General features: G+C 41.3%; 1 protein-coding gene across 1 annotated transcript in view; it reads left to right on the top strand.

Moving 5' to 3' along the window:
• The window catches only part of LOC124285267 (alpha-mannosidase 2C1-like), a 34,790-nt gene extending 11,032 nt beyond the window's left edge, over window positions 1-23,758 (top strand). The window contains exons 9-32 of the mRNA XM_046721463.1: window positions 251-361; window positions 708-800; window positions 2,131-2,247; window positions 4,157-4,252; window positions 5,133-5,224; window positions 6,331-6,384; window positions 7,030-7,153; window positions 8,023-8,205; window positions 8,652-8,682; window positions 9,155-9,210; window positions 10,083-10,194; window positions 11,235-11,278; window positions 11,932-12,073; window positions 13,195-13,277; window positions 14,339-14,430; window positions 15,517-15,621; window positions 16,371-16,656; window positions 17,149-17,235; window positions 17,924-18,067; window positions 20,475-20,584; window positions 21,178-21,257; window positions 21,827-21,978; window positions 22,695-22,798; window positions 23,237-23,758. Of these exons, the coding sequence (XP_046577419.1) occupies window positions 251-361; window positions 708-800; window positions 2,131-2,247; window positions 4,157-4,252; window positions 5,133-5,224; window positions 6,331-6,384; window positions 7,030-7,153; window positions 8,023-8,205; window positions 8,652-8,682; window positions 9,155-9,210; window positions 10,083-10,194; window positions 11,235-11,278; window positions 11,932-12,073; window positions 13,195-13,277; window positions 14,339-14,430; window positions 15,517-15,621; window positions 16,371-16,656; window positions 17,149-17,235; window positions 17,924-18,067; window positions 20,475-20,584; window positions 21,178-21,257; window positions 21,827-21,978; window positions 22,695-22,798; window positions 23,237-23,360 (2,622 nt within the window). The 3' untranslated portion in view covers window positions 23,361-23,758. The remainder of the gene's footprint in view (window positions 1-250; window positions 362-707; window positions 801-2,130; window positions 2,248-4,156; window positions 4,253-5,132; window positions 5,225-6,330; window positions 6,385-7,029; window positions 7,154-8,022; window positions 8,206-8,651; window positions 8,683-9,154; window positions 9,211-10,082; window positions 10,195-11,234; window positions 11,279-11,931; window positions 12,074-13,194; window positions 13,278-14,338; window positions 14,431-15,516; window positions 15,622-16,370; window positions 16,657-17,148; window positions 17,236-17,923; window positions 18,068-20,474; window positions 20,585-21,177; window positions 21,258-21,826; window positions 21,979-22,694; window positions 22,799-23,236) is intronic.
• The last annotated feature ends 238 nt before the right edge of the window (window positions 23,759-23,996 follow it).

The raw sequence follows: 23,996 nt of genomic DNA on the forward strand, positions 1-23,996 counted from the left end.
GTTAAAGCGTTTACTCGTCACGCCGAAGACCCCACTTGGGCTCAATGTGTGAAGCCCATTTTTGATGTCCCCCGCCGTGATATTGCTGGAATATTGCTAAAAGCGGCTTAAAACCACACTCACTCGATCAAACATGGGCGTAAGATACTTCATTCGCTTTCTCTGTGGCGGAAACGTTGTGCTTGTTTTCATGGGTATTCAACAATGAATGGAATCATTGTAACTCAGATTAATATCGATTTGTTTTCAGCCTCAGCAGTTACAGTGGGTTGGAGAAAAGTACCCGGACTTTTACAACAGGGTGAAGTATTTCATCAGCACCGGCCAGCTCCTTCCAGTAGGCGCTACCTGGATAGAAATGGTCAGTACCAGGTTCCATTCCCACATGGATAGAATTCTGGGTTTCCCAGCCATGATTCCTGGAACACTGCTCATCCCCTTAAACCGTGTTAAGCATTACCGAGGTCCATGATTAAGACGAAGTCAAAGATACTTGTCGTAAGAGGCGACCGGGTGGTCAGGCTCACTGACATGGTTGACACAAGTCATCGTATTCCAGTTGCGTAGATTGATGTTCATGCTGTTGATCATAGGATCGTATAGTCCAACCAACCAAACATAGTAATATCGGTATTATATATTTATATATATGTGTGTGTGTGTGAGAAAGAGAGAGGGAGAGAACTGATTATTGTTTTTAATCACAGGATGCAAACCTGCCGAATGGAGAGTGCCTATTGCGACAGTTTCTTTATGGCCAAAGGTTCCTTCAACACGAGTTTGGGAAAAGATGTACAGACGTAAGTGTGTTTCCTGCTTGTAAATATTTTGTGGACGCCAGCCAGGAAGAGTTGTCGATATGATGTATACTCTTAAAAAAACAGTAGTGGAACCTGAACTTTTAATTGGGATAGGAAGTATAAGCGTTAACAAATTTTTCAAAGACAGACATCTTATGAACGCACCCCCATTTCTCTTTATCACAACCCCTAAACACAACGCATGGGTTGCACGTGCAAACCGCAGTAGCGCCATACACGTGCATGGGGTGTCATTCATGATTTTAAGTTCCCCTACGTTTTGCAGAGTATAATATTGATAATATTAGCACGTATCTCAGTAGCTTAAAAAACTATTTCAACACATTTACGAATAAATTTAAGGTGAGGTGAGGTGAAATTGGGTTTAACGTCGTGCTTGAGAATATTTCGCTCATATGAATAAATCTAAATACAATGACAACAGTTGTTTGCAAACCCTGCATTTATCATTCCATTCTTTCACGTTGCTCACGTACGTCACTTTAGACACCAGACATGTTTTTGAATTGACTACAGACATCTCATTTTAGTCACCATAGACATCTCTCGTGCGAAAGTATGGATATCTAAAGTAAAATCTCTGGAGACACTTGACGCAACCCATCGTGTATGGACATCTCACAAATTTGTTCTCCTATTGACATCTGTCGTACGTTACGTTATACAACGTACGTCACTATAGACACCGAACATATCCCATACGACAATATGAACACCTCACGTACGTCTTATATAGACGCATCCCATACGACAATATGGACACCTCACGGTGCGTCTCACATTGACGCACCTCATGGGACAATATGGACACCTCACGGTGCGTCTCACACTGACGCACCTCATGGGACAATATGCATGCATGTCAAACATATACTCAGTTCATGCGAAAATGTGTATACCTCACCTAAATCACCATAGCCACTTCACCATACTGTCCTATAGGCGCCTCCCATACGACAATGTACACCTCTCGTTCGACAATATGGACTCGCAAAAATCTGAGCCAGTAAATACGATTTGATGACAATTGATGAGAGAGCATGTACAATGAGCTCCCCCCCCCCAAAATTTGCCAGAACAAAATGGGTGACACCCCTAAAATCATCATCACGCTTGCACGCACGCACGCACGCACACACACACACACACACACACACACACACACCTAGCCATAAATTGTTCGTTTTAGATTTGAACACTGACATTACACACATGAAAATGTTATGGTATTTTATCTAACATCTCTACCCTGTGCTATTGATATTATGCAGCTCAATATATTTGACAGAAGCTGTGTTTGTTTCCTCAGTTGTGGCTACTGGACAGCTTCGGCTATTCGGCCCAGCTGCCTCAGATCATGAAGCACTGTGACGTCACGAGATTTGTTACCATCAAACTCAGCTGGAACTCCGTCAACAAATTCCCGGTATGTTATTCTCTACTTCGGCAAGGTTTACACGTTTCAAACACCGATGTCTCCATCAGTGATGTGTCGAACTCCCGGCTGTCTCGAAGTAAAAGCTGGTTCCCTGCAAATTCCATATATAGCCATAATTTGGTGGCTGGGTCGAACCTCGGATAGCTCGAAATATCATTTTGTCTCCTCAACCTCGACACAACGGTGTACGAGTATATGTTTAGCTGCTGTACGATAGCCGATTGTAAATACTCGAATTTGGACCAGGTAAAACAGTGTGAAAATACATAATAATGATATTAGAGACCGGAACTTCTCTAGCATCGAACGAAAGTGCAGTGTAAGTCTGACATGCAAAAATTAAAGAACGAGTTTCTTCTCATTGCTAAACACAGCTTCCAAACACGACAATGCTTTAAGCAGAAAGTGACACATTCATCCACGGCACGTTTTCGATGGGAGCCACCCATGCCTACATTTGTGGAAACTTTTGCTGCTCCTGTGATGCTGTAGCTAACCTGATGCAACGTTACAGCCACATCGGCCATACATCAGACAGGCCAGGAACAGGTTGACATAGGATAACTACGCCAAATGAAGACCGGTATCTTTGTATCTCCGGATTCAATTCCCGACGGTATCGTCATCAGCAACGAATGCTTTGGGGCATATGGTCAGTCGGCAGACAGTGGCTCAAGATATTTGGCTCACATACCTTACAGAAAACGGGTATTAACAACGCAAAATTGTTGTCAGAGACTGAGATGGGCCCTTACGTTATGTAGTGGACAGCGACGTGATTGGCAGAGGGTCGTCTTCACTGATGAATGCTGGTACTGTGTGTCCAGAGCTGATGGAAGGCGGCATGTTGACTGCCACAGGGGAAAACGAATGGCGGGCTGCTGAGTTGAGTTGATTTGAGGACCTCGTGCCGTGTGTTGGAGGCGTTATGATGAGAGGAGGCATTTGTGATCAGGAGAGAACAAAACTGGTCATCGTTAACAGAGGTTTGACAACTCAGCGTTACAGGAATGCCATTATTCGTCCAACTGTTTCATCATTTCTAGGACAGCTACCTCGTAGTGCCCTTTGTCAGCATGAATAATACAGAACGTCCTTGTAGCAACAACGTCGACGTGCTCCCTGGCCTGCACGCCATCAAGACATGTCCCCAAAAGAACACCCCTGGGATGTCATGGACAGTCGTATTGGACAGCTACCACATCCTCCAGCCAACCAAAAAGAACTGATCTAGGCTCTCCAAGACGTCATTAGAACTTGAGCGATTTTTAGATGTGTGTGTACCCGTGAAGATCTTCAGAATTGATCTTCAGTAACCCATGCTTGTCGCAAGAGGCGACTAACGGGATCGGGGGGTCAGGCTCGCTGACTGGGTTGACACATGTCATCGTATCCCAATTGCGTAGATTGATGTTCAAGCTGTTGATCCCTTGATTGTCTGGTCCAGATCCGATTATTTACAGACCGCCGCCATATAGCTGGAATATGCTGAGTGCGGCTTAAAACTAAACTCGCTCACTCACTTTAGATGTGTGTGCCGACAGCAAATTACGTTAAACGATTGTACTGCAACGGAAGCCCAGTTCGAGCAACTGTCATTTCACCATCGGTTGTTGTATGTCTGTCTGTTTACATATTGATTTTGTTGAGATTTCGATATTTTCAATGCAGTTTCTTTCATGAATCCACCTTTAGTATTTTTTTTAGAAACAAACAAACACACACACACACACACACACACACACACACACACACACACACAAACCAACAAACAAACAACAAACACACACACACACACACACACGCACGCACGCTTCGAGACAGCACAACACAGCACTGCACAACACGTTAAATCAAATCTGCTGCCGAAGGGTTAGATGAATCTATTATCTTTCAGCACAACACATTCTGGTGGGAGGGTCTAGGTGGACACCGGGTGTTGGCGCACTTTCCTCCTGGCACCAACTACCACAAGGAAGTGACAGTGGAAGAGGTAGGTTCTATTCTCTATGGGAGCTAGAGAGTTAATCGGGCGGCCCAGTCGTGAAAATTGTGAAAGGATAAATAAGTAAAATAGTGTATCTATCGGTAGCTTACGGTGTATATGAACAGTGGTTAAACATACACTTATGACGCAGTCTTTGTACGGTGAAAAGAGAGCAGTCGCTAAAGACACGCCGCAATTCCTGGTGCAAAGTTGCGATCTATGATCGTGCGTTTGAAGTCCAGTTCGCCCCGATTATGTTTTCCCTTGTGGGTTATACCGAAGTGGGAAATATTTGAGGCCTGCATTACATATACTGAGCTCTAAGAACTGCTGTTACCACAACGTATTTGCGCGTGAATTAATCGTTCATTCGTAGCACTGCTGTTTCATTATTTCAAGTTTGCGTGTGCGTCTTTTTGGACATGTTTATGTTTAGGAATATTCATGGAAATGTCAAGCTTGTTTATCCGGACAGCGGAAGGTCGCGGGTTCGATCCCCGACCGCGTAATACCAAAAGACGTTAAAATATGGTACTTGTTGGTCCCTGCCTGGCGCTCGGCATTAATGGGTACAACAAGGACTGGTCGGCTCGGAGTCAGTATAATGTGTCTGAGTGGGGTATTCATGCTTCACTGCGGCGTGGAAGTATCCGAGTGAGCAGGCACTATAAAACCAGCTTAAGTCTTGGCTAGTACAAGCAGCCGCACATACACATACACACGCATGCACGTAGTCATATGAGCGAAATATTCTCAAGCACGACGTAAAACCAAATTTCACCTCACCTCACCTCAAGCTTGTTTATACAATCGTATATCAGAAATATTACTTTTTTACAAATGAATCAGTACAAGGTTTTTATATACAGTCATATTTTGTGTTTAGGTGTTGCAAGTTGAGCGGGAGTTTTCCGAATCTGGCAGGTCAAATTCAAGTCTGTTCCTGTTCGGACACGGGAATGCTGGGATTGGTCCAAGGTGAACAGATCAGGCCACTTGTACCGACAATTGTCCCCTTGGCAGGGGAGTTAACGGCCTCTAGTCAAGTTTTCACCCTTTCCGTGCACGGAGAGAATTACCTGACTCGATCGTAGCGTCACCAGTGACAATTACAAGTTTTGTCCCTTTCACGGACCTCCTAGACAGATTCCATGATTATGTAATATATCTTTTGCATTTGCTTTATACAAACTGGCGGTGACTTCTAATGTACAATCAACATGTTTATTGTTATAAAACTGATCTAATTTCACGAAATGCATGAGCCTTCTTGAGCAACATGACAAATTTAGAACATGTGGACGACCAGTTGATTGAACAAGTGCTGCAATCGACCAATATGGCAGTTTGCGAATCTTATGTCGATTTCGTTACCCAGTTTCAATTTGACAATGCATATGCTCCACACAATCTCTGCAACTGTGCATTGAATGCATTGGGCAAGCCAATTAAGTGTCCTCACACATCAACTGACATGATATAACTGAAATACCGACGAGTGAGTGAATTTGGTTTTACGCCGCTTTTAGCAATATCACGGCGGGGGACACCAGAAATGTGCTTCACACATTGCATCCATGTTGGGAATCGAACCCGGGTTTTCGCGTGATGGGCGACGGCTTTAACCACTAGACTACCCCACCGCCGCAAAATACTGACGTGAAGGCCTTCACCGTAAAACCATCCAAAATTCACTCTATGCCCGAGAATTTATCTTCAGCAACCGATGCATGTCGTGAGAGGCGACTAACGGGATCAGGTGGTCAGACGTGTGCGTAGATCGATGATCATAAATGCTGTTGATCACTGGATTGTCTGGTACAGAAAGACAGTTTACAGACCGCAGCCATATAGCTGAATCCGGCTTTGAATGAGAAAAAATAGATTTACTCCCTCGCCTACTCACCCTCCTACCCGCCCACTCACTCACTCACTCACGGTGCCACATGACGTGAATTGCAGATAAAGGTCTTTTTAAGAATGAAACTGCACCAATTAACAACGCCGTTCTCTTGTGCTCTCTGCCTTGCCTTCCCACTATAAACAATGTCACATCGTCATCAAGATTTACATGTATATTTCAGCGAAGAAATGTTGGAAAAACTGCAGAGGATGAAAAACCTGAATGGACTCCCCGGGTAATGCATATATATGTCAAGTATGAATTACAATGAAACTGTCACTAACGATTTATGGCTAATCTCTTGGTTAGAGTTCAGGATTAGAATAAGTCCTTTGTGACTTGGTCGATTGTTTATTCGAGGACATGGATGGTTTTTTTTATAATATCAATCACTCTATTATTCGCCTGGGCTCTGCTGGAATATTGTGGTACTAAACAATGTTGTTATGATAACGAAACCATAAAAACGAAAGCGGACCTTTGAAAGAGCACTCGATAGGAAGGCCGCATTTCTGGATAGTCCGGAATAGACAGGTCTAAGTTCAACATAATGTAAGGAAATGATTTTAAACACTGATCACTTTTCAATTATCTTTTTACGTTAATCATTGCTCGTTAAGATAAAGAAATTACAGTCAACTAAGTTCAAAACGAGCTCCAATTTTAGGGGCGTCTTATTTTAGTTCATTGTAACCGTAGTTCGTAGCATGCGGCAACAATATCTAGCAAAAATCCAGCAGAAATACCCTTATATAGTTTTATCCGTCAGTTCGTTAAATAAGTAGTTTTCTTTATTTAGATAAGTATTTTGTAAACCGTGCCTCAGGTCCAAACACGCTGAGAACATCATTTTAGTAATCAACCCATTGGTTCTGTACAGGATCCAACTGAGCACCCCTGAGACTTTCTACGAGTCCGTGGAAAAGGACCCTACAAGACTGTGCACCTGGGTTGGGGAACTATACTTGGAGAGACACCAGGGCACCTATACCTCTCAGGCTCAAGTACGTATGAATGTACTGATCGGTCGAGATCATTAGAGGATGTCATCGAGCGATACAGTAAGACGGAAGGACCTAAACATGTGGCTTAATATGATACAATCTAACTCACTTTCTGAACACACAATTCTTTAACCACAACGTCATCATTTTAACTGCATATATGTTACTTATATGTTTAAGGTGTAAGACGCTCTTGACACTTAGCCTCGCAGTATGTAAGTCTCGTTTTGGCGGGCGCAGTTCTGAAAATGAGTTCTAAGGACTGCATTTTAAGTAAGTTTTGGCAGAGTTATCTTTCTAAAATTCAGACACTGTCGTGTTCAAACAAACCGGAACAAAGACTGCTTTGTTCACATGAAAGAGAAGATGTTTCGTTTAACACTGGTTCTTTTCACAAGGTGTCTCGGTTTCAACAATGTGCTTATATAATAAGTATTGGAAGATGATCAAATATTTTATACTAAGTGTGTGTTTAGTAAAGATCAATTACAAATGTGCAAACATTCGGCATCAAATTCCAGAGCTGACCCTAGTAAGCTTTATCTCCGCCATGTATAACATAGACATTTGTCTCTACGTGGTCCCAGCAGTTTAAAATTATTTGACTAAAGACAGAAAGTGCTTTCTGCCATATATGCATGTCTGACAATGCCCGTCAAATCCAATGTTTCGATATCCGCCCAAATCTATTGAAAACTACAAAGGGCATAATCTCGACCCTTGGGTAAGAAGATGTCGAGAACGCCCTTGCACGATTTCATTGTATACTAAACACATGTTCGGTAACACTAAAATGTTTACATTTTAAGACGTCGATATGGCCATAAATAAATATGCCGAAACTATACTTATTTTTTTGTCTACAACAGGTGAAGAAGCGCAACAGAAGAGCTGAGTTTCTCCTTCGAGAGATGGACTTTTGGACGTCTATAGCTGCAGCCACATCCACAAAGGGAAACTATCGTCACCCCGGAAACGAGATGCGCCGGATATGGAAACTCCTGATGCTGAACCAGTTCCATGACGTACTTCCGGGTACATGTCATCCAGAGGTACGTTCCGAGCATCTATGGATGTAGTGGCACCTGTTGATTCCGTTGCTCCCATAGTATCTAAATGCACCGTTAGTTTGCAATTTGGTTTGAATCCCAGATTGGTCCTGTTTATGAAGCTTGCTTTGTTGTTTTTACATATTTAGGGGCGGTGGGGTAGCTTAGTGGTTAAAGCGTTCGCTCGTCACGCCGAAGACCCGGGGACAATATGTCAATCCCATTTCTGGTGTCCCCCGCCGTGATATTGCTGGAATATTGCTAAAAACTCACTCACTTACTTTAAACATTTTATTTATCAGCCTGCATCGCCTTTGATTTCTCTCTGTAGTGTACCTAACCTTACTGAAAGTCTACAGCCGAACGTTTCTGGCAATAAGGCCACTCGAACCCCCGATATTAAGTACCAGGTTTTCTGTTGAGACTTTGTAGTGTGATTGCTTTTCTAGGTGTACAAGGATTTCCACGCTCATCATGACGGTAAGTATGAAGCTTTACGCATATATGCGTATCACCTCAGTACGTAATCATGATAGATGCGCATGCACAGACGCCGCAGAAATCAAAGAGTGTGCGGAGTTGTGTCCCTTGCCAAACACGGATTCGAACGTCGGGGTCAAGATCGTAACTGATAGTGGGCCGGACTGCCAATGTTGACGTGAAAAGACTGTTGTCGGATCTCTGTATACCTACTGGGGTGATGGATAGTTCGGGATAGATTATTGATCTCTAGTAACCATGCTTGTTAGGCGACTAACGGGATCGGGTGGTCGGGCTCGCTGGCTTGGTTGACACATGTCATCGGTTCCCAATTGCGCAGATCGCAAAGATTATTTACAGACCGGCCCCATATAGCTGGAATATTGCTAAGTGCGGCATCAAAATAAACTCACTCTCTCATTCTGAATGATCACATGGAATCTGACAGAATGTTATTCATGGTACCTTTCAGAAATAGAGCAAGTGGCTGGATCCCTTTGCCAGACAGCACTTACCTATATATTGAAGGTAAGTAACTCTTGATATAGTTTATGATACCCTACTAGTAGTTAAAACGTGAATGTTTAATCTGAGAAACAATTGACATGCCTTTGCATGTGTTTGTGCCGGGTGCAACCGTCGAACACCGTTTGCGTACACCTGGTATCATTACTTTTTGATAGTGATTCATAACGCGTGCTTAAAGGATTCATACAAAGTTGGAACTGTCCCAAACACATGAAAAAGTAAATTGTTCACCTAATAGAAGAAACACAAAAAAATCCCATGGAAATATGGTACAAGTCAATAATGAAGCATACAACTTCATTGGATAACAACTTCCTGTTTATTGCACAGAGCGAACTATGTTATCCATAACGTTGCATGCTTCATTACTGTTGTTATTTGTTGTTTTACGCCGCACTCAGCAATAATCCAGCTATATCGCGGCGGTCAGTAAATAATCGAATCTGGACCAGAAAATCCAGTGATCAACAGCATGAGTATCGATCTACGCATACGATGGCATTTGTCAACCAAGTCAGCAAGCCTGACCACCAGACCCAGTTAGTCGCCCTTTACAACAAGCATGGCTTTCTGAAGACCAATTTTAATCCGGATCTTCACGGGTTACTGTCGCACCAAGTTCTAGAATGCCGATAGTACAAGTACAAACAAAAGTACGAGTCGAATTGGTGATTTTACATGGTTTATGGGTCAGACTTATACAAAGTCCTTTGTCAGTTTGTACATATCCTAGTAGTGGATACCTTACTAACGCCGTGAATGTTGTAACCCTGACCAAACAATTTCTATCGACCAATGAAGAAGTAGAAATAATAATATGAATGAATGTAATTGTTGAGAATAATTGTCGATGTTTATCACTATACGTACAGGGCTGGGATTCATTGAGACAGAAACAGGTGCACCTGTACTCGGAGCTCAATGGCTGTGTGCAGGAACCGGATAAAACCTGCAACGGGAACTCTCATCTGAGGGAAACAAATGGTAACTACAATAGCATTTACCATTCTCTTCAAGACATTCCTGATGTGTTTAATATAACCATGGTTGTGGTCATTATGAAGCAGGGGGAGGAACACATAATATAATAATAATTTAACATTTTCAAGACGTTTTAAATTTAGTTATACGGAGACCAGTGTTCTGTGCATATGATTTATAAACATGCGTAATTTCAGTTATTTATAAACATATTTATTTGACCCGTGAAGATCCGGGGTAGAATAGGTCTTCAGCAACCCATTCTTGTCATAAAAGGCGACTATGCTTGTCGTAAAAGGCGACTAACGGGATCGGGTGGTCAGGCTCGCTGACTTGGTTGACACATGTCATCGTCTCCCAATTGCGCAGATCGGTGCTCATGCTGTTGATCACTGGATTGTCTGGTCCAGACTCGATTATTTACAGACCGCCGCCATATAGCTGGAATATTGCTGAGTGCGGCGTAAAACTAAATTCACTCACTCACTCACTATAAACATATTTGATTTGGTTCTGTGGGAATTGTAGGGTGCGTTCATTAAGTACGGTACTAAATACACCTGCTAATATTTGTGTTAGAATATCTTTTCGGTCACCTTTTTGTTCGAAGACATGCAAGTAATTTTCACACAACAAAATTGTTTCAGAACATTTTGTGAAGAGTGTTGATTTGTAAAGGTTTTTGTTTTCAGTATAAAATCACATGCAATATTTTCCGGTATTTTCAGCCCATTTCCCATCCAGAATATCTAATATTCAATTATACATATCAGATGTCTTTGATATTTGTTTTCGGCGCCAGTCGATGTGCAGAGTTGTGTCCCTTAGGTGCACTAGGAACCTTTGATCATCTGTTTTATCCTGATGTTCTTATATAGTTTGTCACCACAGCTCAAAGTGCAACATCTATACATCTAAGTCATATTATTCCAGCCGTTTCTATCAACATCAAGCTGGCACCCCGTGATATAACTAAAATATCATTAAAAGTGGTGATAATTCAACGCAGGCACTCCAATATTCTTTTTTGTATATCTATTCAGGTCTATCACAGGCAAACGGCTCACCAGAATCTCCCGAGACGGAGGTACGACCAATATCGACTGCATACAACTCTGGATTAACAAGCAGATCAATAATGTTTTTCAAATGACGTTGTACCGGTAACGAGTACAAAATACATGCCTCGTCCTTTTTGAGGGCGATATATGAGTACAATTGCTAGAAGATGTAACTTGATATTACGCTCTTCCAAAATTACACACACTCTCTGAACATGTGGGTTCCACAACTGCATTGTGAAAACATAACACTTTATTCTGCTTAAATATCATTTATCTGCAAGGACAAAGGCCGGTAATAACAGAAGTAAAAGTTAGTTCTTTATTTCTAGGCCAAAGGTCAAAACAAAACAAAGCATAATGTTTCGATTCACAGTTGTGGATATTCGGTGGGTTCACACTATGAAAAACTGGCATGAAACAGTCGGATTTCAATAGCCTAAGCACATTATAATTGACTCAAGAAGTTACATTTTGTTTATATACACTCATGATATGGTAAACAGACTTTGATAAACTTAACATATTATATTAACAATTTCAAAAAGTGAATAAATGCTGTTGGGATGTTAATTATAATGTGCTCATTATTCGGGTTTGATCACAAACTCAAGCACAATATGAATAACAGGAGGACTGCCCAAACGTAGTAATAACTACTTGTTTGTGACGTTGCCAGGAAACGAATGGTGCAACTCCTGGGTGTGGTGGCATTACCATTGTTAATTCGTTGTCATGGTCCCGGAAAGAAGTAGTGAAGGTACCGGCAGACTGTTCAACTGGGAAGAATCTACAGACAGATCACCATGGCAACAGCTTTGGTAAAGGATCAGTGTCGAATTCGTTTTTAAAGTCACATTCTACTTTACAAGTACAATGTCTTATATATGCAGATGTTTCGTGTACAGGGGATGATGAAATCCTCCTGTTTCAGTCACATATTCAATCACAATTTATATCTTGTAGTGGAGGCCACAGGCCCATTCTACATTTACAACTGACTATGAGAGGGTATATACAATAACATACTGTTCGGTTATGTTACAATATGTGCAAATGACTGTCAAAGTCGCATAGCATTATATACATACACTGCTCGATTTTTTTAATTTTCTGGATTTACCTCTGACATTAACATGTTAAATTTATGTACAGTAAGATTCAAATATTAATAACGAAGGTAAAACATTAGTCAAAGAGTCAAAAATATTTATTGTACATATATATTGGAGTTATGCATATACATTATACATAAGTTGCAAAAATAGTAATTTGTTTTCCAAACAGCGAAGATCCGGGGTAGAATAGGTCTTCAGCAACCCATGCTTGCCTCAAAAGGCGACTATGCTTGTCGTAAGAGGCGACTAACGGGATCGGGTGGTCAGGCTCGCTGACTTGGTTGACACATGTCCTCGGTTCCCAATTTCGCAGATCGATGCTCATGCTGTTGATCACTGGATTGTCTGGTCCAGACTCGATTATTTACGGACCGCCGCCATATAGCTGAAATATTGCTGAGTGTGGCGTAAACCTAAACTCACTCACTCACTGGTTGACACATGTCATCGGTTCCCAATTGCGCAGATCGATGCTCATGCTGTTGATCACTGGTTTGTCTGGTCGGGACTCGATTATTTACAGACCGCCGCCATATAGCTGGAATATTGCTGTATGGGGCGTAAAACTAAACTCACTCACTCACTCTCTCACTCCAAACAGCGAATCATGTTACAGGTAAAACAGTACGTTACAAATAGTGAATTAGAAAAATGCTACCAAACTTAATATCATATTATTACGTTTAATATGAGCATAATTAATATAGTACGATAACTTTATTATTACATACTGGTCAGTTGATGAAAGAGTAATATGTCAACGACAGTTTATTCATGATAAAGTAAAATGTCCGTCTACAACCCACATCTGTGTATCTTGCCAGGTCTTGTACAAGCGCCAGGTTGTGGACTATGCAGTCTACAGTTGTGCGAGGTTTCACGTCCTGCCGCTGCAATGCTGGGGAAGGTGAGGCATACATGAATAATCATTAAGAAAAGTTAGAAGACCTTTGATTGGTTAATTGCCAATTCATATGAAACCATACTCTAAAGTTTCCCGGGTAGTATGAATCCGTCTGTTCCCCTCCGCGTCAACTGTCAACAATCATGTTTATAATGATAGTTTGTTAAACAAGTTTTTCTGTGATGCATTACAATTTCTAATAGCTGAAAAGGTGTTTGGGTATAGGTTATTCATGAACATCTTGCCTCGTAATATTTTTATTATGTACCTTTCTAAACTGATATATTTAGCAATTCATGGGGACACTTTCTAGTCAAACAGGCTGTAGTATGGACAACCTTGACATTGAAATCTAATTATTCAACTTTATTATTGTTACGAAAAGTTCTTTTTATCAAAATTTTTGAAAATATGCATTTTTATCTATAGAGTGGAAATAGATTGGACCTGAAGATATTTGTGGTACTGTTTGACCTGACGAGTCCCATAACACATGGAGTTTATGCCTACAATAGTTATATACCTTCGAATATCGATCAATAATGTTTCTGTGCTACAACAATCAAGGCGACACGTTTTGCATCCCTTACCGCGGCAACAATAGAAGATATACATTTCAAGAATGACTGTATTATGACATTCAGTAGAATTTTGCACCTAAAAAATCTTAAGGGTTAAAAAATTCGTTCCACGGCAATTTGCCATGTATTATTTGATAGTACGGCCGGGTTGAATCCATATTTCCTGCCGCCATATAGCTGGAATATTGCTGAGTGTGGCGTAAAACTAAACTCACCATATTTCCTGAGGCCCTTGGAAAATGCGGATTCAATCCTTTTCAGAATTGCAACAGATGCTTGTCGGAAGAGGCGACTAGCGGGATCGGGTGGGCAGACTCGCTGACTTGGTTGACACATGTCATCCTATCCTAATTGTGTAGATGGATAACAATGCAGTCACTGGACTGTCTGGTCCAGACCGTTGTCGTAGCTGGAATATTGCTTAGTGCGGCGTTTAACTATAACAAACATGTTCCCCGTGTCAAAATACCTTCAACATTTTAGGATGGCCTCATCCACTTGCGTAACGATCTCGTGTCCGCAACTGTAGACACACATGGCCGACTAGTGGGTCTGTGGAAGCCGGGGAGTGGAAAGTAAGTATGTGTTTCTATAATGTATTTACACATACATGAACTTATTTGAGACAAAACGTGCGTAGACCCAACCAGCTGTTTCAAGTATTTGAAATTAAACTAATGACACAATAGATCATTTCTACTAGGAATATTCACTGTAACATTTTGTGTTATATCTAATATTATTCATATCACGACTGCATATTTCATGGTAGTTTATTATCCCTCCTTATTATGTAGAAGTACTACTTCGTGATTTCCTCCCATACGAAGATAACAAACCGTGACGTGGGCGAAATGCTGTTAAATGCACTCCCCTCACATATGCATATCTTGTGTTTGAATCTAATCTTGGATTGAAAGGAATGCTTGTAGATCTCGTTATATTTAACTTCGTGGTATAACGTCATATTAAATTCAGTGGTATACCGTTATATTTAATTTCGTGGTATAACGTTCTATTTAACTCCGTGGTATACCGTTATATTTAACTCAGTGGTATACCCTTATATTTAACTTAGTGGTATACCGTTATATTTAACTTAGTGGTCTACCGTTATATTTAACTCAGTGGTATACCGTTATATTTAACTCAGTGGTATGCCGTTATATTTAACTTAGTGGTATACCGTATATTTAACTCAGTGGTATACCGTTATATTTAACTCAGTGATATACCGTTATATTTAACTTCGTGGTATACCGTTATATTTAACTCAGTGGTATACCGTTATATTTAACTTCGTGGTATACCGTTATATTTAACTTCGTGGTATACCGTTATATTTAACTCAGTGGTATACCGTTATATTTAACTCAGTGGTATACCGTTATATTTAACTCATTGGTATACCGTTATATTTTACTCATTGGTATACCGTTATATTTAACTCAGTGGTATACCGTTATATTTAACTCGGTGGTATACCGTTATATTTAACTCAGTGGTATACCGTTATATTTTACTCAGTGGTATACCGTTATATTTAACTCAGTGGTATACCGTTATATTTAACTTCGTGGTATAACCTTATTGGCGTAAAATTATGTTTAACTTATGTGGTATAATCGATGATAATTGCCAGTCTATTTGTAATTATTCAGAAACTACCTGAAAGGTTATCACCATGGTAACCAACTAGTGATGCACGACGATTTCCCCCTATATCGAGATGCTTGGGATACGCTTGATTTCAACCTGCAGACAAGGTACACTAGGGATGTGCAGGGGGTGGGGATGAGTGGGCGGGTTTGGGGTGTTTGTTCGAAGAGCCATCTGAGGCGCACCAAAACTGCTGAAGGCCTATGGGAATGCCAGACACCTATGATCCTGGGTTATATTCCAGGATTGTGATTAATTCTGGGTTCGAAAACATCATACCTCTGCTGTTAGGTTTCGTAAAAGCGGTAATATCTAACAGAAACTCATGCTCCCTTATACCGATGTGTGGGGGCGTTGAGGTAGCCTAGTGGTTAAATCGTTCTCTCGTCACGCCCGGTATTCTGGTGATGAGTAACATTTCCAGTGTACAAGCATAAGGCTATTCTTATTCCTATAGCAAATAGGGGGTGGTGGGGTAGCCTAGTGGTTAAGCGTTGGCTCGTCACGCCGAAGACTCGGGTTCGATTCCCCACGTGGGTACAATGTGTGAAGCCCATTTCTGGTGTCCCCCGCCATGATATTGCTGGAATATTGCTTAAGGCGGTGTAAAACTAAACTCAGTCAATTGTACCGATGTGGACACTGGCTTTCGCCATGGTATTCGTATTTAGAGTAAACAGGTGTGTTAGAAATCCCAGATACACATAAATCACGGTACTTTGTCTATCAGTGACGAACCCGATTTGTTAGCCAGATTAATGTGTGTTTACTGCCGTCACCTCTGTGCAAATATTCATGATCAGTTTTAATAATCACAATATCAGTGAATGGAACATGAATATACTTTCAATTTAAGACGGAGTGTTAACGATGTCGTGAAACCAGCCACCCTGGTGGAGAATGGACCGGTTCGAGTTGTGGTGGAGGTAAGCGTAAAGGTCATTACAGCACGATGCAAGTTACGAGTAACTCGTCATGATGTCGTGAAACCAGCCACCCTGGTGGAGAATGGACCGGTTCGAGTTGTGGTGGAGGTAAGCGTAAAGGTCATTACAGCTCGATGCAAGTTACGAGTAACTCGTCATGATGTCGTGAAACCAGCCACCCTGGTGGAGAATGGACCGGTTCGAGTTGTGGTGGAGGTAAGCGTAAAGGTCATTACAGCTCGATGCAAGTTACGAGTAACTCGTCATGATGTCGTGGCCAGTAAAACAGGTACATATAATGCTACTTTGGGTCATTTATTCCGTTATATAACATTTCATTATTTATTAACCATAATGTGTCTGGACTATTTCTTCAAGCGGCATAAAACAGGCGCGTAGCAAGCCAATTTTTGTGTGTAAGCCTGATAGGTTGCAAAGCTTCTAAATTAGATATTATCGAGGGCTTCCCCAACCGTTTAGCAACGATCATGTGTAAGCCCGGGCTTTTTTTAATAATGGTATCTACGCCCGTGTAACAGTACCATACTCAGTCATTCATTCAGTTTGTGAAAACACCACTGTCTGTTGTGTGTGAATGTTGGTGTTATATGTGTACATTTCATTGTTATTTGTGTTAATTCAGAAGTACTGCAACATAAGATTACATCATCTTTAAGTGATTCAGCATTGCACGCGTGTTTTGATCAGGTGTGTGTGCGGGTCAGTGAGACGAGTCACGTGACGCAGTCCATCATTCTGGACACTGAGTCTCCCTACATCAAATTTCACACCCAGGTGAGAGTTTATGTCAAGTTCAGTTTTGAAATCAGAGGAATAACCACCTAAGTAAGTATCACATGGATATGTAAGGATGCCCCTCCAAATTGGCTATAGGTCCAATAACCAAATTACTATAATGTGTGAAGCCCAAGTTTTTGAATATATATCCAGCCTTTTATCCATATCTCAATCCATGTTATAATTGTATCCTGTGGTAAACCGGTATGAGAGCCACAAGATGTTTAAGCTGTTTAAATGTATGATTGTGCCACAATCACACAAGGTATTTTTTTAATAACACTTTCCCAGTAAAGTACAGGTTCTAGTACTCTTATTGAGTTAAGTCCCATCCGGGATTCGAAACCACACCCTCAGAGTCGGGTACCTATTCCGCCGTCTTACTAACTCATCCACCGCGGCTTCCGCAAAATTGGAAGTCGGACAACGGGTAGTCAAGACAAGACTCTCTGATGAGTGTAAATTGGCACGGCTCCAACGGCCGAAAGCTACGAATACACAATTTCATTTAGAAAGTGGTCAAATGTAACGCTGTTATATTTGGGATTACACTTACTCAGTACTGAAGTGCTTTTATAATTATCCTCTACTCGAAAACAGGTAAGTTGATACATTCTTGAAAATGCCCACTCCACTGTGACACTGTCTGTACACATGTTTCACCTATCGGCTACCACTATCCTAGGTGAGCTGGCATGAGTGCCACAAGTTCCTGAAGGTGGAGTTCCCCACCAGCATGACGTCATCGCAGGCAACCTACGAGATCCAGTTTGGCTACCTTCAGAGACCCACCCACTACAACACGTCCTGGGACTCAGCCAAGTACGAGGTATGGCGTTAACGCTGAACATGATGGGTATTTTGTTCATTGTCACTGCTGAAAATACGCATTGTACTACTGCTTTCTAGATGCCCCCTTCCCTTCGTGACTTTGTACCATCGGGTCATTCAACACATGTTCCGAGTTAATTCAAAACACGTTCTATGTCAAGTCCACAGATGTTCCATTGAATTCCACAAACGTCCTGCCTTAATCTGAAAACGTACAGGGATAATCCTACAAACGTTTCGTGTTTATTCCACTAAGTTCAGATTTAATGATCCCCGTTAAGTCCATAAATTTTCCATAGAATTCCGCAAACGTCCCGCGTTAATTCCGCAAATGTCCTGTTTTTATTCCGCAAACGTACAGGGATACTCCTACATACATTCCGCGTTAATTGTAGGAATGTTCAGAGTTAATTTCACTAACTTTCTGTTTTAAAACCCCAGATGATCCTTGTTAATTCCACAAATGCTTCATATCATTTCCGAAAATAGCGAGTGTCGTTAATTCCGCAAGCGGAAGTGTTAACCCTGAACATCCGAAACGGTCATTTCACGAAAGCTGTTTTTAAGAATCACTTAGTTTATTTTCGCTTGATTTCAGATATGAGGGATTTTGGGATTCTTGTAAGTCGTGTAAGATGATTTTGAATTAGAGGAGAAATAATAGGCGCAATACAACTGACGTGCTTAAACAGGATTCTATAAACACTCTGCAATATGGCGATAGGTTAACTTCGGCGTCCGTATCTGCGTATTTTCCAAAACATCCCTAGCGATTCTTGGATCATCGACGACGTTTCAGAATGATCATTGGTGATTTGATCAAACAGCCAGAAGAAAAATAAAACTACCCTTGATCACGATACATTGCTGTTTTGACATTCAATAAACATTCAGTATCTAGGTGTTAAAACTCTTCCAGGTTTGTAGTTATGCCTTTTCTATGCAAAAGCTTGAATACGTTTAGAGCTGTTCACGTAAAATGACGGTCAGACACCATGATGGTAAAAACAGGAGGCTGCGCATCCAGACGAGTCGACCACACACACCTGTACCTACACTACGTGAAATCACAGGCCCTCGTGTCCTTGCGAGGATTAAAGATTTTTAAAAAAATAGAAAAAATTGAGATGACCCCGACACGAAATGCTTCACAGTACAATACATTATGCCCTTGTCATGATGTTTTAAACTGTGAAGCATTTCGAGTCTGTGGTCATCTCAAAATCAGTTTTAATCATTAAAGCGCGCATAGACACGAGGGCCAGTGCGTGAAATGGCTCTAATCAGTCTATCGACGCCATTCGTTTATCAATTGTCAAAAAAGATGTCATATTGCAAGGGAATGAACCATGGTGTGTTGATAATGGAAATATAACTCTCGGTAAATGTGCCAAAGATGAATCGATAAAGTGCAAAAATATAAAATAATAAAAAATAAAAATAGATAAATAAATAAATAAATTAGTTGTGATATATGCACCGTTTTGACTATGAAACTACTTGATAAGTGTAAGACAAAATGGTTTGTTTTCGTGTGAACGTAAGAGGAAGGAAGTTATGAGCAGCATGGTACCTGTATTTCAGATGAAACCTATTAGCGAAAGAGCCTCCACCTTTATTGTCATAGCACAGCGTGGGGCGGTGGGGTAGCCTAATGGTTAAAGCGTTGGCTCGTCACGCCGAAGTCCCGGGTTCGAATCCCCACATGGGTACAATGTGTGAAGCCCATTTCTGGTGTTCCCCGCCGTGATGTTGCTGGAATAATTGCTAAAAGCGGCGTAAAACCAAACTCAGTCAGTCAGTTAGCACAGCGTTTACCATGACAATTAGGCCTTTTCTTGACCTACATGCATTTGTTACATCGTTAATAAAAAGTGAGTGAGTGAGTTTAGTTTAACGCCGCACTCAGCAATATTCCAGCTATATGGTGGCGGTCTGTAAATAATCGAGTCTGACCAGACAATCCAGCATGAACATCGATCTACACAATTGGGAACCGATGACATGTGTCAACCAAATCAGCGAGCCTGACCCGTTAGTCGCCTCTTACGACAAGCATGGGTTACTGAAGGTTCATTCTAACCCGGACCTTCACGGGTGTAAATAAAAAGACAAAAAAATACCAAAAACAAACACAACAAAACAAAATCCAAAGAAAAAAAAGAAGCATCAAAGAAGTTGAAAAATGTCATATATGGAGAAGTGTACAGCCTTCTGACATAACGCTGAATATAGGATAAAGAACGGGTCAGAGGCAGTTAAAAGTCGGGTCAGAGGCAGTTAAAAGTCGGGTCAGAGGCAGTTAATGGAAGGGAACCTGCCAAATACTCCAAACTGTCAGGACTTTGCAATATTAAGCGATCCTCTATTTCAAGCTCTGTATTGTCACAACGTAATGTTCACAGGTCTGTGGACACAAATGGGCTGACATCTCTGAACATGGTCGTGGGGTGGCGCTTCTCAATGACTGCAAATATGGCTATTCGTGTGTAGGTGGAACTCTCCGGCTCTCGCTGTAAGTAAGCAGGACATATCATCATCATCATCATCATCATCACTACCGTCACCATTACCATCAAATCACCACCATACTTCCATAATCCTGACGAATTCGTAGTTCATTGGCACCGTGCAAGACCAAGCCCAAGACCTGTTCAGTGTGGCGTGAACCCACTCTCACAATACCTGGTAGATGGAGACATCTTACCAAAATCATACGCTCAGAACCCGATCATCAATGATAAAATCTCATTTACAACTTTACCCTAAAGCTAAATTTTGCGTGAGTCAAGTCTGTTGAAGAACGAAAATAACAATGTAAACCCCAACTCCCCCACGCACCCTTATAATATACCTGCAATTAGCGTTCATTATCATAGTCATGCTCGTGATCATAGTTTGCCATTCTGATATAGATGAGTGAGTTTAGTTTTACGCCACTTTTAGAAGTATTCCAGCGAGGGAAACCAGAAATTGGCTTTTAACGCATTGCAGCCATATGGAGAATTGAACCCAGGTCTTCGGCATGACGAGAGAACGCTTTAACCGCAAGGGCAACCTCTAATATAGATGAATTTGTATTTAACAAATGTCATCCTTTATTTACAGATTGAGGTCGCCTACAGCTCCTGACACCAAATGTGATATTGGGGACCATGAGTTTACTTATGCAGTTATGCCTTATACAGGTAGAACGTAGTTGAAAAATAAAACTAAATTTGAGAATTAATATTGTGTTTGAAAATTACACGTGAACCTTTCCATCATATCTGTTAGAGTCGAACACTGGACATAACAGCGAAGGCAGAGTGGTCTTTGCAACTTTAATGCCCCTATGAACCGGAATTAGTAGCAATATTTTACAAATGGGCAGATCGACTTGCAGAGTTATGTACCTTAGCCGAAACAGGATCGGCTTATTGTTGATTTACAATGGTCTTGATCCATAATATGTCAGTACCACCCATCTGCCCTGTGTTTCACGTCGGTGCTTATACGTTTACCAATTGCCCCGCGTTGGTTAATCCTTTCACATCATACTTGTGTGAAATGCCCAGCAAACTGTTCACAGCGGATTTAAGCCTCGGAATGAATCTGTTGGTTTATCCTTTGATGTACTACAAACTTACTGGTTTTAATTGAGGCTAAAATATAAATCCCTATTTGAAAGATAAATATTTTTGCTATGATAGATATGTGCATAATTGTGTGAAAGTGAAAGTTATAACTCACATATATGGATTCTTCTTTGGTCTAGGTACATTTCAAGATGCCGGAGTCATCCAAGAGGCCTACAATCTGAACTCCCCTCTAATCCTGCGTCCTAGCCTCGCTTTGACTCTACCACCAGATGGAATCAGCTACTTCCGGTTGGATACAAACCAGGTTGTCCTCGAAACCGTGAAAGTAGTAAGTACAGTATGACAAACGGAGTTGCTACTGAGGTAACAACAGTTAAATCATTAAGGTATTCACTACTCTGATCTATCCTGTTTTCTCGCGTAATTGACTTAAAACTCTCCGATGTATTAAATACATATGGGTGCGCAATGCATCACTCACTCGCCACATTAGATGTTTCCACTTCATGCCATGGAATGTTGTTTAGTCTCTGACTGTGAATGGGGAACACAAGAGGCACAAGATTGTCACGAGAGATGATAAACCTTCGTTTCTGGTCAGCAATCAGAAGCCCTGGATCCCAAATTCCTGAAAACGTTGTCAGAATGTTCTCAAAACTCCAATAAGACATACCTACTGGAATGGATTTGTCACGTCCACTGTGGTCATTCATTATTATGTAATGTGTTTTGTCAACCTTTCCGAAAGTAGTGGTGATCGAAGATCATTACCTCGGAATATCTTCAACACACTTAAACTCTGCTTCCCATCAATGCGTCCACATGGATTGCTGTAGGAGCTGTAGGCCATTTCAGATGATGATGCAATCAGTATTGTTCATATTTATCAGTAGGCAATACGCATACCTAGTTCGCTGAAATATGATGCCTAGTTGTGTTTGTGCACCATGCAAGTATGAACAAGTAGTTAGGTTCGTATCTTTTCAGCCACCTTGGCTATTCTGCTATGTAGTTGGTTTTATCATCTTTTTGTTGCTTCCTTAGTCCGAAGAGGATCCACGAAGTCTGATTCTGAGGTTGTATGAATCGTTCGGCGGAAGTGTGTCGGCCACACTGAGTACCTTGCTCCCAGTTTGGAGTGTCTCCAGGTAATCAAGTTAAAACATCGCTGCGAAGGGTTTCATCGTCTTGTTTATAGTAGGATCGGATCCAAGATACTTTCTCTGGAACCCTTGTCAACATCTTACTCTTAGGTATTGATTACGATTAGAACAGTTAGTAGGGCTGGTGTGTGCGTGTGCGTGCGCATTCAAGTGAGTAATTTAATGAGTTAGGGCGGTTCCTCATGTAACAGAGCATGTGTGTCTGTCAGTGTGGTCTACCTGATGTAACATGTTGGGACGTTTTGAGGTGCCCTATAAGTAAACCTGTTGCTTCTCTCTTTAGGTGTTTACTGGGGAGTTATTACAACTTCTCATTATACACTTTTGCAGATGCATATTAACTTAGACAGCATTATTAAATGGGGCTATGCTTGCCAAGATCCAGTATATGGCACTTTATTTTCTGCCAATTTGTCGTTGCAGGTGTAACGGACTAGAGGAGATGCTCGACGATGAGCAGGATGTTCAGTTCACCCCTGGTCACACTGCGACAATACGCATATCTCTGGATCCATTCCAGATACTGTCGCTGATAGCTCGCTTCTGAAAAAGAAGCCGGTGCTAACTCGCTAGCAAATGTATCATTTGATGAGTCAGGCTTAATGGAGAACTTTCTACCCATACTTGTTGTCAGAACTGGTACAGGAGGATTGGCTCACTGCCAAGGATCAAATCACCCGCCTTCGGATTATCACATTTTCCCTTCAGAGGATAAGGACTCCCCTCATGTTAAAACTCCTCTGAATAAAACATTCCATTTGTACTTTCTACATACAATATTGACGATTAGTAGCGCCCTACTCTTTTTATCCCCCGCAACGCGTTTTGCGGGGATATGATTTTGGATCCTGTCCGTCCGTGCAAATTCTTCTTTTTCGGAGCAGAACTTAAAACCGTTCAATGTTTCTTCACCAAACTTGGCACATGGATAGGTCTGGTGGTGAACTGGTGCCTTTAGGTAGTTTTGGAGTTCTGAATAAAATATATTTGCTTTTGACATTGACTGAAATTGGTGGTAGTGCTCCTTTTCAATACTCTCCTTCCACTTTGTGGGTATTCAAGAACCTAATGTCATAAATCAACAGTACCGCTCTATTTCCAGTATCAACATATCTGAAGTACATCAAACCGTGGAAGCACTCAGACAGACTGTTGTTGATACATGCATGCTAGTATATGAATA

This window comes from Haliotis rubra, unplaced genomic scaffold (genome assembly GCF_003918875.1).
Source record: "Haliotis rubra isolate DU_JTF1 unplaced genomic scaffold, ASM391887v1 Scf357, whole genome shotgun sequence".
NCBI classification, from domain to species: Eukaryota; Metazoa; Mollusca; class Gastropoda; order Lepetellida; family Haliotidae; genus Haliotis; species Haliotis rubra.